Source organism: Dermochelys coriacea, chromosome 3 (genome assembly GCF_009764565.3).
Source record: "Dermochelys coriacea isolate rDerCor1 chromosome 3, rDerCor1.pri.v4, whole genome shotgun sequence".
NCBI classification, from domain to species: domain Eukaryota; kingdom Metazoa; phylum Chordata; order Testudines; family Dermochelyidae; genus Dermochelys; species Dermochelys coriacea.
Genome location: NC_050070.1, coordinates 158,802,037 through 158,814,336, shown reverse-complemented (window position 1 = coordinate 158,814,336; position 12,300 = coordinate 158,802,037). Strand labels below are relative to the sequence as shown.

The following is a 12,300-nucleotide window of genomic DNA, read 5'->3' as shown; positions in this document are numbered from 1 at the left end:
CCTACGTTTTGCTCCTTGGCAACAGCAACTAATTATTTCTGGATGTTTCCTATACAGATTGATCATAGTTATGGCAAAATAGATTACTGCGGTTTTTAAATACAATTCAGGATGTTAAAATATTGGCTAATACTATGAAAAGAACTAGCCTCAAGGTCAGGGGTGAGATGGAGCCAGAATTTACCTATGTACATTGCCAAAGAGCCACAGTAATACCTCAGCAGCCCCCGACCCCCCCGATATGAAACTGTAGAAAAACCTGAGTGTCTCTGGATTAAGTTTAGAAGCGTGAGCAACAAGGGTGATGTCGTGGTGGGAGTCTGCTATAGACCACCAGATCAGGGGGATGAGGTGGACGAGGCTTTCTTCCAGCAACTAATGGAAGTTACTAGATCGCAGACCCTGGTTGACATGGGAGACTTCAATCACCTTGATATCTGCTGGCAGAGCAATACAGCAGTGCACAGACAATCCAGGAAATTTTTAGAAAGTATAGGGGACAATTTCCTGGTGCAAGTGCTAGAGGAACCAACTAGGGGCAGAGCTCTTCTTGGCCTGCTGTTTACAAACCAGGAAGAATTAGTAGGGGAAGCAAAAGTGGATGGGAACCTGGGAGGCAGTGACCAGGAGATGGTCGACTTCAGGATCCTGACACCGAGAAGAAAGGAGAGCAGCAGAATACAGACCCTGGACTTCAGAAAAGCAGACTTTGACAACCTCAGGGATCTGATGGGCAGGATCCCCTGGGAGAATAACATGAGGGGGAAAAGGAGTCCAGGAGAGCTGGCTGTATTTTAAAGAATCCTTATTGATGTTACAGGGACAAACCATCCCGATGCGTAGAAAGAATAGTAAATATGGCAGGCGACCAGCTTGGCTTAACCGTGAAATCCTTGCTGATCTTAAACACAAAAAAGAAGCTTACAAGAAGTGGAAGATTGGACAAATGACCAGGGAAGAGTATAAAAATCTTGCTCGGGCATGCAGGAGTGAAATCAGGAAGGCCAAATCACACCTGGAGGCGCAGCTAGCAAGAGATGTTAAGAGTAACAAGAAGGGTTTCTACAGGTATGTTAGCAACAAGAAGAAAGTCAAGGAAAGTGTGGGCCCCTTACTGAATGAGGGAGGCAACCTAGCGACAGAGGATGTGGAAAAAGCTAATGTACTCAATGCTTTTTTTGTCTCGGTCTTCACAAACAAGGTCAGCTCCCAGACTGCTGCACTGGGCAGTACAATATGGGGAGGAGGTGACCAGCCCTCTGCGAAGAAAGAAGTGGTTCAGGACTATTTAGAAAAGCTGGACGAGCACAAGTCCATGGGGCTGGATGCGCTGCATCTGAGAGTGCTAAAGGAGTTGGCGGATGTGATTGCAGCACCATTGGCCATTATCTTTGAAAACTCATGGCGATCAGGGGAGGTCCCGGAGGACTGGAAAAAGGCTAATGTAGTGCCCATCTTTAAAAAAGGGAAGGAGGAGGATCCGGGGAACTACAGGCCAATCAGCCTCACCTCAGTCCCTGGAAAAATCATGGAGCAGGTTCTCAAGGAATCAATTCTGAAGCACTTAGAGGAGAGGAAAGTGATCAGAACAGTCAGCATGGATTCACCAAGGGCAAGTCATGCCTGACTAACCTAATTGCCTTCTATGACGTGATAACTGGCTCTGTGGATGAGGGGAAAGCAGTGAACATGTTGTTCCTTGACTTTAGCAAAGCTTTTGGCACGGTCTCCCACAGTATTCTTGCCAGTAAGTTAAAGAAGTATGGGCAGGATGAATGGACGATAAGGTGGACAGAAAGCTGGCTAGATTGTCAGGCTCAACAGATAGTGATCAATGGCTCCAGGTCTAGTTGGCAGCCGGTATCAAGTGGAGTGTCCCAAGGGTCAGTTCTGGGGCCAGTTTTGTTCAATACCTTCATTAATCATCTGGAGAATGGTGTGGATTGCACCCTCAGCAAGTTTGCAGATGACACTAAACTGGGAGGAGAGGTAGATAGGCTGGAGGGTAGGGATAGGATACAGAGGGCCCTAGACAAATTAGACGATTGGGCCAAAAGAAATCCGATGAGGTTCAACAAGGACAAGTGCAGAGTCTTGCACTTAGGACGGAAGAATCCCATGCACCGCTACAGACTAGGGACCGAATGGCTAGACAGCAGTTCTGCAGAAAGGGACCTAGGGGTTACAGTGGATGAGAAGCTGGATATGAGTCAACAGTGTGCCGTGGTTGCCAAGAGGGCCAATGGCATTTTGGGATGTATAAGTAGGGGCACTGCCAGCAGATCGAGGGACATGATCGTTCCCCTCTATTCGACATTGGTGAGGCCTCATCTGGAGTACTGTGTCCAGTTTGGGCCCCACACTACAAGAAGGATGAGGAAAAATTGGAAAACATCCAGCGGAGGGCAACAAAAATTATTAGAGGACTGGAACACATGACTTATGAGGAAAGGCTGAGGAAACTGGGATTGTTTAGTCTGCGGAAGAGAAGAACGAGGGGGGATTTGATAGCTGCTTTCAACTACCTGAAAGGGGGTTCCAAAGAGGATGGATCTAGACTGTTCTCAGTGGTAGCAGATGACAGAACGAGGAGTAATGGTCTCAAGTTGCAGTGGGGGAGGTTTAGGTTGGATATTAGGAAAAACTTTTTCCTCTAGGAGGGTGGTGAAACACTGGAATGTGTTACCTAGGGAGGTGGTGGAATCTCCTTCCTTAGAAGTTTTTGAGGTCAGGCTTGACAAAGCCCTGGCTGGGATGATTTAGTTGGGGATTGTTCCTGCTTTGAGCAGGGGGTTGGACTAGATGACCTCCTGAGGTCCCTTCTAACCCTGATATTCTATGATTCTATGATCAGCTGCCCCCCACCTGCCAGCAGCCCTGATGATCAGCGCCTCCCACTCATTCCCCATGCGGCATGCAGGAGGCTCTGGGGGGGGGGAGGGGAAGGAGCGAGGGCGTGGCAGGCTCAGGGAAGAGGGCAGGAAGGAGCAGGGGCTTTGGGGGGGATGGGTGAAGTACGGGCAGGGCCTGGGCAGAGTTGGGTTGAGCAGTGAGCACCATCCTCCAGCACACAGGAAAATTGGCACCTGTATCCCCAGCCCCGGAATTAGTGTCTATGCCAGGAGCTGCATATTAACTTCTGAAGAGCCGCATGCGGCTCTGGAGCCACAGGTTGGCCACCCCTGCTCAAGGTAAACATTAATGTATAGATCATTCTCTAAAAAACAAGCATAGCCATACAGTAATTATAGAAGTAATAATAAAACAAAGGGATAAGAAATTGATAGCAGAACACAAGAGACCTATAGGCCTAAACCTGTAAGAATAGCTTAAGCAGTTAACATAAGTATAAGGCATTACAGCCTGAGTAAAAGTAGTTGCTCAATACATTGGCATAAGTAAGCAAACAAACAGTGACCTTAAGTTACAAGATGGCATAAGACTTTGTTACAAAACAATAAACAGTCACAAGTGTTGCAAGAAGGCAACATGTACCAGTTTTAAGAGTATTTTTGGAGGAAACATTAGCAAATGCTTAAACGCAGGTAATACAACTGATATATATGTTCATGAATTTACCTTCATTACTGTACTAACCTACAGGATAACATTATGAGAGTGAGCAAGTTAAAATATGGTAAAGGAGAGATGAGTTTTGCATACATATGCCTGTGAACCATCAAGGTCTATAAAACACCCTGGTCTCAGGTACTGCCATTGGGAGTTCTTCATTGGCGTGCCCGACTATGATCTGTCTCAACTTTTAGAACTCTTCCCAAGGATACAGTGAGTATATGCCTATAATGGTACTGGCGGTATTAACAGTGTTGTATTACATCAGTTTACTTGTCTGGATTGGTTTATTTATTAGACTAATCATTTTAATAATAAAAATTTTACAATTACAGAAGATTTTCCCTGAGTGTGAGTGTTATTGTCACCGTCATGCCCCCGTGGGGTTCCCAAAGCAGTAATACTGATAATACTGGGCCTAATCTTAGGTCAAGAACCTACTACATTTTAGTGTTACTTGGGGATTCTAAATCAATAATCAATCAATAGATCAGACAAGACAAGGGAGGGGGTAATTTGCAGAAGGGCCTCCATTCGTTTTGTGCTTGGAGTTTTGCACCTCCATCTGAATAGCAGTAGCAAATTTGAACAGTTGCACCTATAACTACCCAACCATGGGTGAAAATCAAGTGGCTAGAAGTGAAGTTACTCATTTTTGCAGCTGCACTTCATATTGCAGGGGACAATATGTGAGTGCAAATTGTATCTGCAAACAGGAAAGAGGAAGGGCCTCTCAGTCTGCTGAAAAACACAGCCCAAATTATTTAATATATTGAGCCAAATAAACTCATTAACCTTATAGCACTATATCTTTGTGAATTATTTATGTACCATAGGATATAAAAGATGTAGTTTAGTATAATTTATATTTAGCGTGTGGCGGGAAGGGAGAAGAGTTTAATTTTGATACATATACTGCATTGTAAATTAAACTACACCTACCTCACATTGAGTTTATGGATTTGTACAGAGATCTTTAAACAGTCCGAGCAGAATATTTAAAAATCAAATCATGATTTTATACCACAAATAAAATAATGTATTAACACTTTAGTCTGAAAAATGTTTTAATCCTGAATAGTTTATTAATCAGGGCATGAAGATTATAACACGGTTAGCATAATATCTCAGATAATTATATTTTCCCTTTCATTTCTGTTAAACCAAAGCATGCTAAGAACTTCCACATGGAATAAAAGAATTCCTAATTCCTGAAGATGTGCTAAATGTTAGTGTGCTGTTCTCATTCATCAAACAGCACTGTACTCCTTTCAAATCAAATCAAAACAATCAGCTCTCAAAATCTTTCAGTCTACACTCCCAAACTACACAAAAGCTCCAAAAAGAGCCCAGTGGTGCAGCCCATGAATAGCTTCAAATGCAGATGACATGCTCATAAATTCTGAGGGATTTTTTAAACAAATACGATAGTCTAAAAATTAAAGTCTTGGGATACCTTGAGCTTGAATATTTAAGAAACTGACTGACAGCTCAGTGGGTTAATACATTACTCTTTGGCAGATTGACTTAAAATCCCAAATTAAGATAAGTAAAATGAGTTTGGTAGTCTCACAGTTCATTTGACTACACAGTAATTATTGCCTTGTTTACCATAATTGGTAATCTATACTCAAGACAGAAAAAGGTGTGCTAGAAAGGTGTGCTTACACGGTTTATAATATAAGATGGCTCAAGCTGCTATTATTGTTCTCACTTTCATGTACTAAATTCACTTATATTTTATACAAAATAATTTGGTATAGAAATTCACAAATTACTCTGATAAAAGATACAACTGCAAGGCAGAAACCTCTATTTAGTAATAGAAGAGACATTTGAAATTCCAAATGTATAACAAATACAATTGAACCTTGATAATCCATATGAATGACTGGTGAGGGGACCCATTAGGAATTATGCTGCAGAAATTTGGGAATTAAGCTCCAATCCTGCAAGGGCTCCACACAGATAGCCCCCATACTCAGCCCCTATCCCCAGTCAATGCAACTACTCATGATTAAATGTAGGCACCTCACCTGTTTAACTACCTTGCCGAACTGAAGCCTTAGCTCTTCTTAGCTAATCCTGCTGTCACTGAAGCTAACAGCAACATTTTTATTAATTTCAATTAGACTAAAGACTAGGTCCTAAATGAATAAACATACACACACTAGGACAATTCCTGAGAGAATGTAATTTATTTTGAAAAGTATCATTTATTTTTAGTTATTTCTAATACCTTATATGCCACCAATTATATTGGAGAATATTTTATAAAAACAATGAACTCTTAGTAATAGAAGACCTAACTAAAACGCTCAACTAGTCTGTGTTTGCAGAGAAGTGAGGTCTGACTAAGGGGTTTGTTTGGTTTATGTTCTTGGGGTTTTTTGTTTGAATTATCAGGTTTGCTTATACATACATGACTAAACTGTACCTGACAACTCCTGTTATTTTTGCCATGACCTACAAAGGATTGAACAACTGAACTGAGACAGAGAGTAGGTTTGTTTGTTTTTTAAAAAACAAATCTAAAAAACTAAAGCTAAAACCAAACCATTCATTCTCTAATATTTCTGTGTGCATTTATCTTAAACTATTCAGAAATTTAAATCTTTAAAATTGTCTTAGCAAACAATTGTAAATTACAGAACTGTTATTTTTACAGGACTAAAAAATAAAAAAGATACATGTCCCTCTTCCAGTCTCAATGGCAACAGTTGCACTCCAAAAACTGGGCTGCCATCATCAATGATGCTGATGCACACACAAAAAAGAGACACACAAAAACCCATAATTGTTTCATGCATTAAAAATAAAGTGAGGAAAGTAAACTTCACCTATCAGAAACAGGGGGAAAAAATGGTAGTGAAAGTCATTTTATATTTCTCATACAAGTTAGAGATGAAAGAGTTTTACACGGTCATCTACTTCATTCCTCTGTTAGTGCTTTTTTTCTCCTCCTGTATATTTTGGAAGGCTTTCTTTGATCTAGATTAAAGTTTCCCAAGCAATGTGACTCTCTTCACTTTTCTTGAGACTATTTGAAATCAATCTCACTATAAGAAAGTATTTAAAAAATGAAGAGCAAAAAAAATTTATAAACCTGAATTATTTTTTTTTTAAATCAACACCTCCTCTTTACTATATTTTTCTTCTTATAATCCCCTGCATCCTGGCCTGCATCCCCCGGCTTGCAAGCATCAATGAAAATCAATGCTGTTGTAGAAAAGAAAAACAACATGCCTAGCATTCTCAGTCTCTCCTGCTGGCAGTCTCCAGTTGCTGCAACTAGAGAATCTCTCTATTCTGAACCAGAAATACAATTGACCATCAAAACTAAAACCGGTTTGCACACACAGTACACAGAGTGGGACCAAGTCTGGCTATATCATTTATTTCCAACATTCATGCTGATTAACTCTCAGAACTCATTCACGCTGACCGTTTCCATCAATGAGTTATGTAATGTATTTATTACCTGACAGAAATAAATGATGAATATATAATCAAGCCATATTACATTGTATGTCATATCATTGATAAAATATGAATACATGGGGAAAAGAAGTTTTATTTTAAGTCTAACCTAGGATTTAAAACAAAAACAGATTCTTAAATCAAAAATAATTAGCCTGATACTTCAGGTTCTTCTAACGTCTCTTACCATGATGAAAAAAAGTTGAAAAGCTAAATAAAACACATGCTTGTTATATTGAAATTAGCATCCACTCCTCCAGTTTAGCAAGTTACATTCACCACAGCAATCCAAAAATGAAAGCTGAAAAACCTGGTTAAGATGTCCATCATTGCTACATTGCTTCACTTTATAAGTAATCATAGTATTGAATAAGAACAGATAACATATTTCAAAAGAACTGACCTAAAAGATCCAATGACTAGCTAAATACAAGAACATCAACATTCTTAACTAAATATAGCTGTAGTAATACTGCTATTGCTAAGATTATGTCAACTTTTCCATTCTGAACCTCCTCCTAACCCTTTTCCAAGAGTTTATAATGCCACTATAAATATTCAACCTGGCATGAAATTTAAGATACAAAGACTCATTCCTGAAGCAATTTTTTTAAACCCAAAATCCCAACTCTTCTCCCGACCCTCTCCAAAAAGCCAAAAATCTATTCACATGTTTTTAAACTTACAGGAGTGCATAAAAACTGGAAGTTCACTGACTATTCCTCTCCCCCCCACCAACACACACACTGTAACTTAATTCCTAGCTTGTGCTCAATAACAGGCTAAAAATATACAAAGTCTCGATTCTGCAATACACATGCGCTTAACTTTATAAACGTGAGTAGCCCCACTAATTTTGATGGGACAAGTCACAGGGCCATACGTCCCGATCTTGCAAAATGCTCTTTACCAATGGATTTCTACTCCCATTTCCAATGGAAGCAGGATCTGGCCCCTAAGCAATTTTAGTCTACTGATGAAAAACAGATTGAAATGCTTTGCATTTGTTTAAGACTTTTTATCTGAGTAGCTCTAAGTGATTTACAAACTGTAGCTCTTGCAACTCCCCAGGAGAAAAGTAGATATTATATTCCCCATCCACAAAACAGGGAAGCTGAGACAGAGATGTGAAATGACTTGCATGTGTCACTGACAGAGCCAGAAGGAGAATGAGATTTCCTGGCTGCCAGCCCTATGCTCAGACTACTATCCCAGTGGTGCCTCTGACATTAAATACATGTGTAACTGCCCCCACCTCCACCCACTATCACTGTCCCTTTTCTGAACTGATAAGTGTGTGAGTGTGACTATCTTACAAAAAAAAGAAGCGAGTAACTCTTTATTACACATTCTAATACCTAAATATAATGAGACATCTCAACAACAACCTAACCCTGCAAACCCTTACTCATGTGAGTAATTAGTGAAGTTAGTGGGAATACTTGCTTGAGAAAGCACTACCCACATGAGTATGGGTTTTCAGGGTAAGGGCCTCATTCAATAAGTCACCTTCCTTGTGCCTCAGTATCAGAGGACACTGCTGCAACTTTTCATTCTTAACCAACCCTTGACAAACCTATTTGAAATTTACAAGTTAAAAATCAGAATGGCAAGTGCTATGGCAGACCCTTGCCTATAAACAATGTAGAAATTCACCCTCAAGTGGAGAGAGTCTCTGGCGTGGAGCTCTTGCAAGAGGAGGAGAAAAGGGTGGTAAAGCAGAAACTAGTTCCAGAAACAGGCAAACAAGAGTGTTTATTGCTATCTTTCCAAAATAGCATTTGATTTGTGTTTGCACTATTAAAAGTAATCTAGTAGATCCCACACAAACTTAATGTAAAAATCTGCCATCACTGTCAGAATCTTAGGATGACAGAGTCAGATGTCAAGTGACTATCACTGCATGATGTAAGTACCAGCAATCAATGTGGAAAGTTCTAAAAACTCCATTATCCCGCTCCCATTGATATCTTTAACCTATTTACAGGATATCAACTTGCCGAACCAATGAACCCTTGTTAGCACAATAAATTCTCCAATGTAAGACTTCTTTGGAGCCACTAAATTTTAAAAGACATTCCCTGTCAGAGAATATGGCAAACATCTATCACAGTACTAATTTTAGAGCATGAATTCTTAAAGTATTAAAAAATTACCTTTTCAGCTTGTCAAAATGTGTTATATTTTGCTATTCAGGTTAATAAAAGCACAAGACCAATATAATTATGAAGAGTTCAAGAATTTCAATTATTGAGTCAGATATTCTTTCGATGTCAGTATGAATATAGGAAAGAGCACACAAATAAAATTAGCAAACAGTGCAGAACTGCTTAGTATTTTTTGATAACTGACCCAACAATAATCTTCCTTCAATGACTTCATTATGAAGACTCCAGCTAGCTGTTTAACATATACAATGCTAATTATGAAGATTGGAAAGGTGTTCTTAAAGACTGAAGTCTGCTTATGTACATTTTGTGAAATATAGATGATAAAGATTTTATATTCAATTTAAAAGTACAGCATGACTTTGAAGCTTGAAGGTCACATACAGTAACTGTCCTCATCAGGATTCTTATGTGAGACTATATCTTCTGTGCTACATCTATATTTAGAAGAAGAAAAACAGGACAATCTGCCCTATCATGAATTCAGGAAAGTTCAGCCACTAATTATCATCATTAATCTATTTCATTAAAAATTCTTAGCAGTCTATTATTGTGCTAAATCTCAAAATAGCAAGAAAAAAAGAAGACAAGTTGACTCTGCTTTCCAACTTTATTTTCCCTACCAGAAACCAGGCATTATATTCAGGTCAGCAATGACCTTAGGTAACAGGTGACATATTTTCTCTATTTTAACAGACATTTCAAATGCATACATCATTTAAGAAGGTTGACTTCCCCCCCCCATCAATGCTTTTTACTTTAATAGACCATAAATTTGATTGCACAGAAAAGTTACAGAACTGTGCACTTGTCTTTTTTCCTATCAGGGGATCTACCCAGCATCATCCTAAAAAGCTTCAAATGCAAAAAATTACATTAGGTGGCCTAAAACAAACAAAAAAAAACCTCCACATGCCAGAATCTGGTGGTGTCAAAAGATGAATTCTCATCTTTATTGAATCCTTCACCTGTGATAACTGATGTGAAATTATTGCAATAAAATATGAGTAAAAAACTGTAAAGTACAGATATTATAAGACTCTTGAATAAAATATGGGCTATAAACAGATCCCAGCTATACATGTATACTGTAGTGACACACTACAAAGCACATGTGATCATGTAAAGGATGCAAACAAAATAAATATGTTCAGACTTACCCCATTCTAGATACTCAAGAATATTCTTCTCTCTCCTCAGGGGGGAATTATTACATTCATCATAAAGGCAGATGAGTATATCCAGCAAGGTTTCCACACTGAAGCATTGCCCATTAGTCCGAGTTGGCCCATCCAAAATAAACTGTTCCAACTGCCTCAAACGCACCTCTCCAGACATGGTTGTTTCAGTTTGTATTGGGGTTTCTTTTTTAATTATTATTATTTTTTTAAAAAAAACTAACTTTTAAATGAATTGTTAAAAAAGAAAATCAACAACGTATTTTTTAAAACAAATGCCAATGTAGCAAAGGTGGTGCTAAATTTACAATCCACCTCAGTGTTCCTAGTCTGAAAACTGAATCTCGGTCAGTTTCACTAATATACACACACATATACAGTATATACACATTTGAATGAAAAGTTATCCTAAAAAAAATATTTTAATACTTTTAAAAAGAAAGAAAAAAATATATCGTCACTCTTGACATTTAAATAATAATAATTAAAATGAAATTCAACCAAGACTGACACCAAATTTTATCATATATAGAGCAATAGATATATTTATATATTTAAAAAGGTCTTCTCCTTCATTCAAAATTCAAATCATGCAACATAATCCTGAAAAGAATCCCACGGCATCACTAAAGTGTAAAAGCCCCATTCAGTTTGCATCAGCAATTCACTTCCCAGGAAGGAGCAGCAGAAGGAAAAATATATAAAAGGAAGAAGAAAATTAAATGCATAGAGGAGGGGAGGGAAAGGGCTACAAAATACCCACCACCTCCACCTCCTCCTCCTCCTCCAGCACCACTCGGTAAATGCATCAGTGGCAATTTCTTCAGAAGGGGGGGGAACAAGTCGCTGGAAGCAGCCTCTCCTCAGGGCTCAGCCAAGTCCTGTCTGAGGGAGGCTTTTCCTTTCTCCTCCTCCTCCAGGAGTCTCCTTTTAAGGCTTTTCAGTGATCCCCAAAAATAAAAGGCTTCATCCCCCCCCACCTTCTTCTCTGCTGTGTGTGGAGTGGGGCGCTAACCAGCCCCCGAAATACCAGCACCACCCAGGGAAGGTGGGGGGCAGGCTAATAACCCTGTCAAATCCTTCCCATGTCTGTGCGTGTCCTCCTGCCGGGTGGCGGCCCTGGGGAGCGGGGTGCCGCCCCCCCTCCTGCTGGAGGAGATTAGAAGATACTGGGCATGTAAGGCCCCCAGGTGCTAGGAAGTGCTGCTGCTGGTCTTTTCAATCCAGGGGATGGAGAGATGCTGCCCCGGCTTCGCCCCACCGGGCTAAGGGCATCTTCCTCCGGCGGGGAGCAGGGAGGGCTCACAGCCTGCGCCCCGCTTTCCGCTCCGCCGGCTCCTGCTCCTCCACACGCGCCCCCCCCCCTTCGCCGGCCCGGCTCCCGGGTCTCCCCCTCACTCACACCCACAGGCGGCGGCGGCCGCTGCGGCTGGGCTCTCAGGATCCAACATGGCGGCCTCCCCAGCCCTAGCGGACGGAGCAGCCGCGGAGCACAGCTGCAGAGAGCGGCGCTGAGCCTGGGAGCTGCTGCTGCTACTGATGGGATTCGGGGGGGGGGGGGGAGCCGTTGCTGCAGCAGGGAATGCAGGGATACAGGCGGACTGTGGGAGTGGGGGGGGGGGAAGGAGGGGAGACCAGGGTGCAACGCCCCGAGAGCTACTGCAGGAGCTGCGAGCTCCTAGTCTCTCCTTGGTGGAGCTGGATGGCTTCCCTCGCTCACCCCCGCATGGAGCCCCCCCCCCTTGCTGCTGTGTCACTTCTTTCCCATCCCCTCTCCTCTTAGCCCCCCCCTCCCAAAAAAGCGGTGGGCGTGGGACCCACCTAGCCCCGGCTGCGCCACTGGCTCCCTAACTTCTCTCCCCATGGTCCCTGCCCTTTGCTGCTACCTGGGCTCTTTCATT

The 12,300-nt window shown here is 41.2% G+C and overlaps 1 protein-coding gene across 1 annotated transcript in view; it reads right to left on the bottom strand.

Annotated features, from left to right (window-relative positions):
* The window catches only part of CDC42BPA (CDC42 binding protein kinase alpha), a 328,701-nt gene extending 316,626 nt beyond the window's left edge, over window positions 1-12,075 (bottom strand). Inside the window, 1 exon segment of the mRNA XM_043511659.1 lies at window positions 10,382-12,075. Within this exon segment, the coding sequence (XP_043367594.1) occupies window positions 10,382-10,559 (178 nt within the window). The 5' untranslated portion in view covers window positions 10,560-12,075.
* Between the last annotated feature and the right edge of the window lie 225 nt (window positions 12,076-12,300).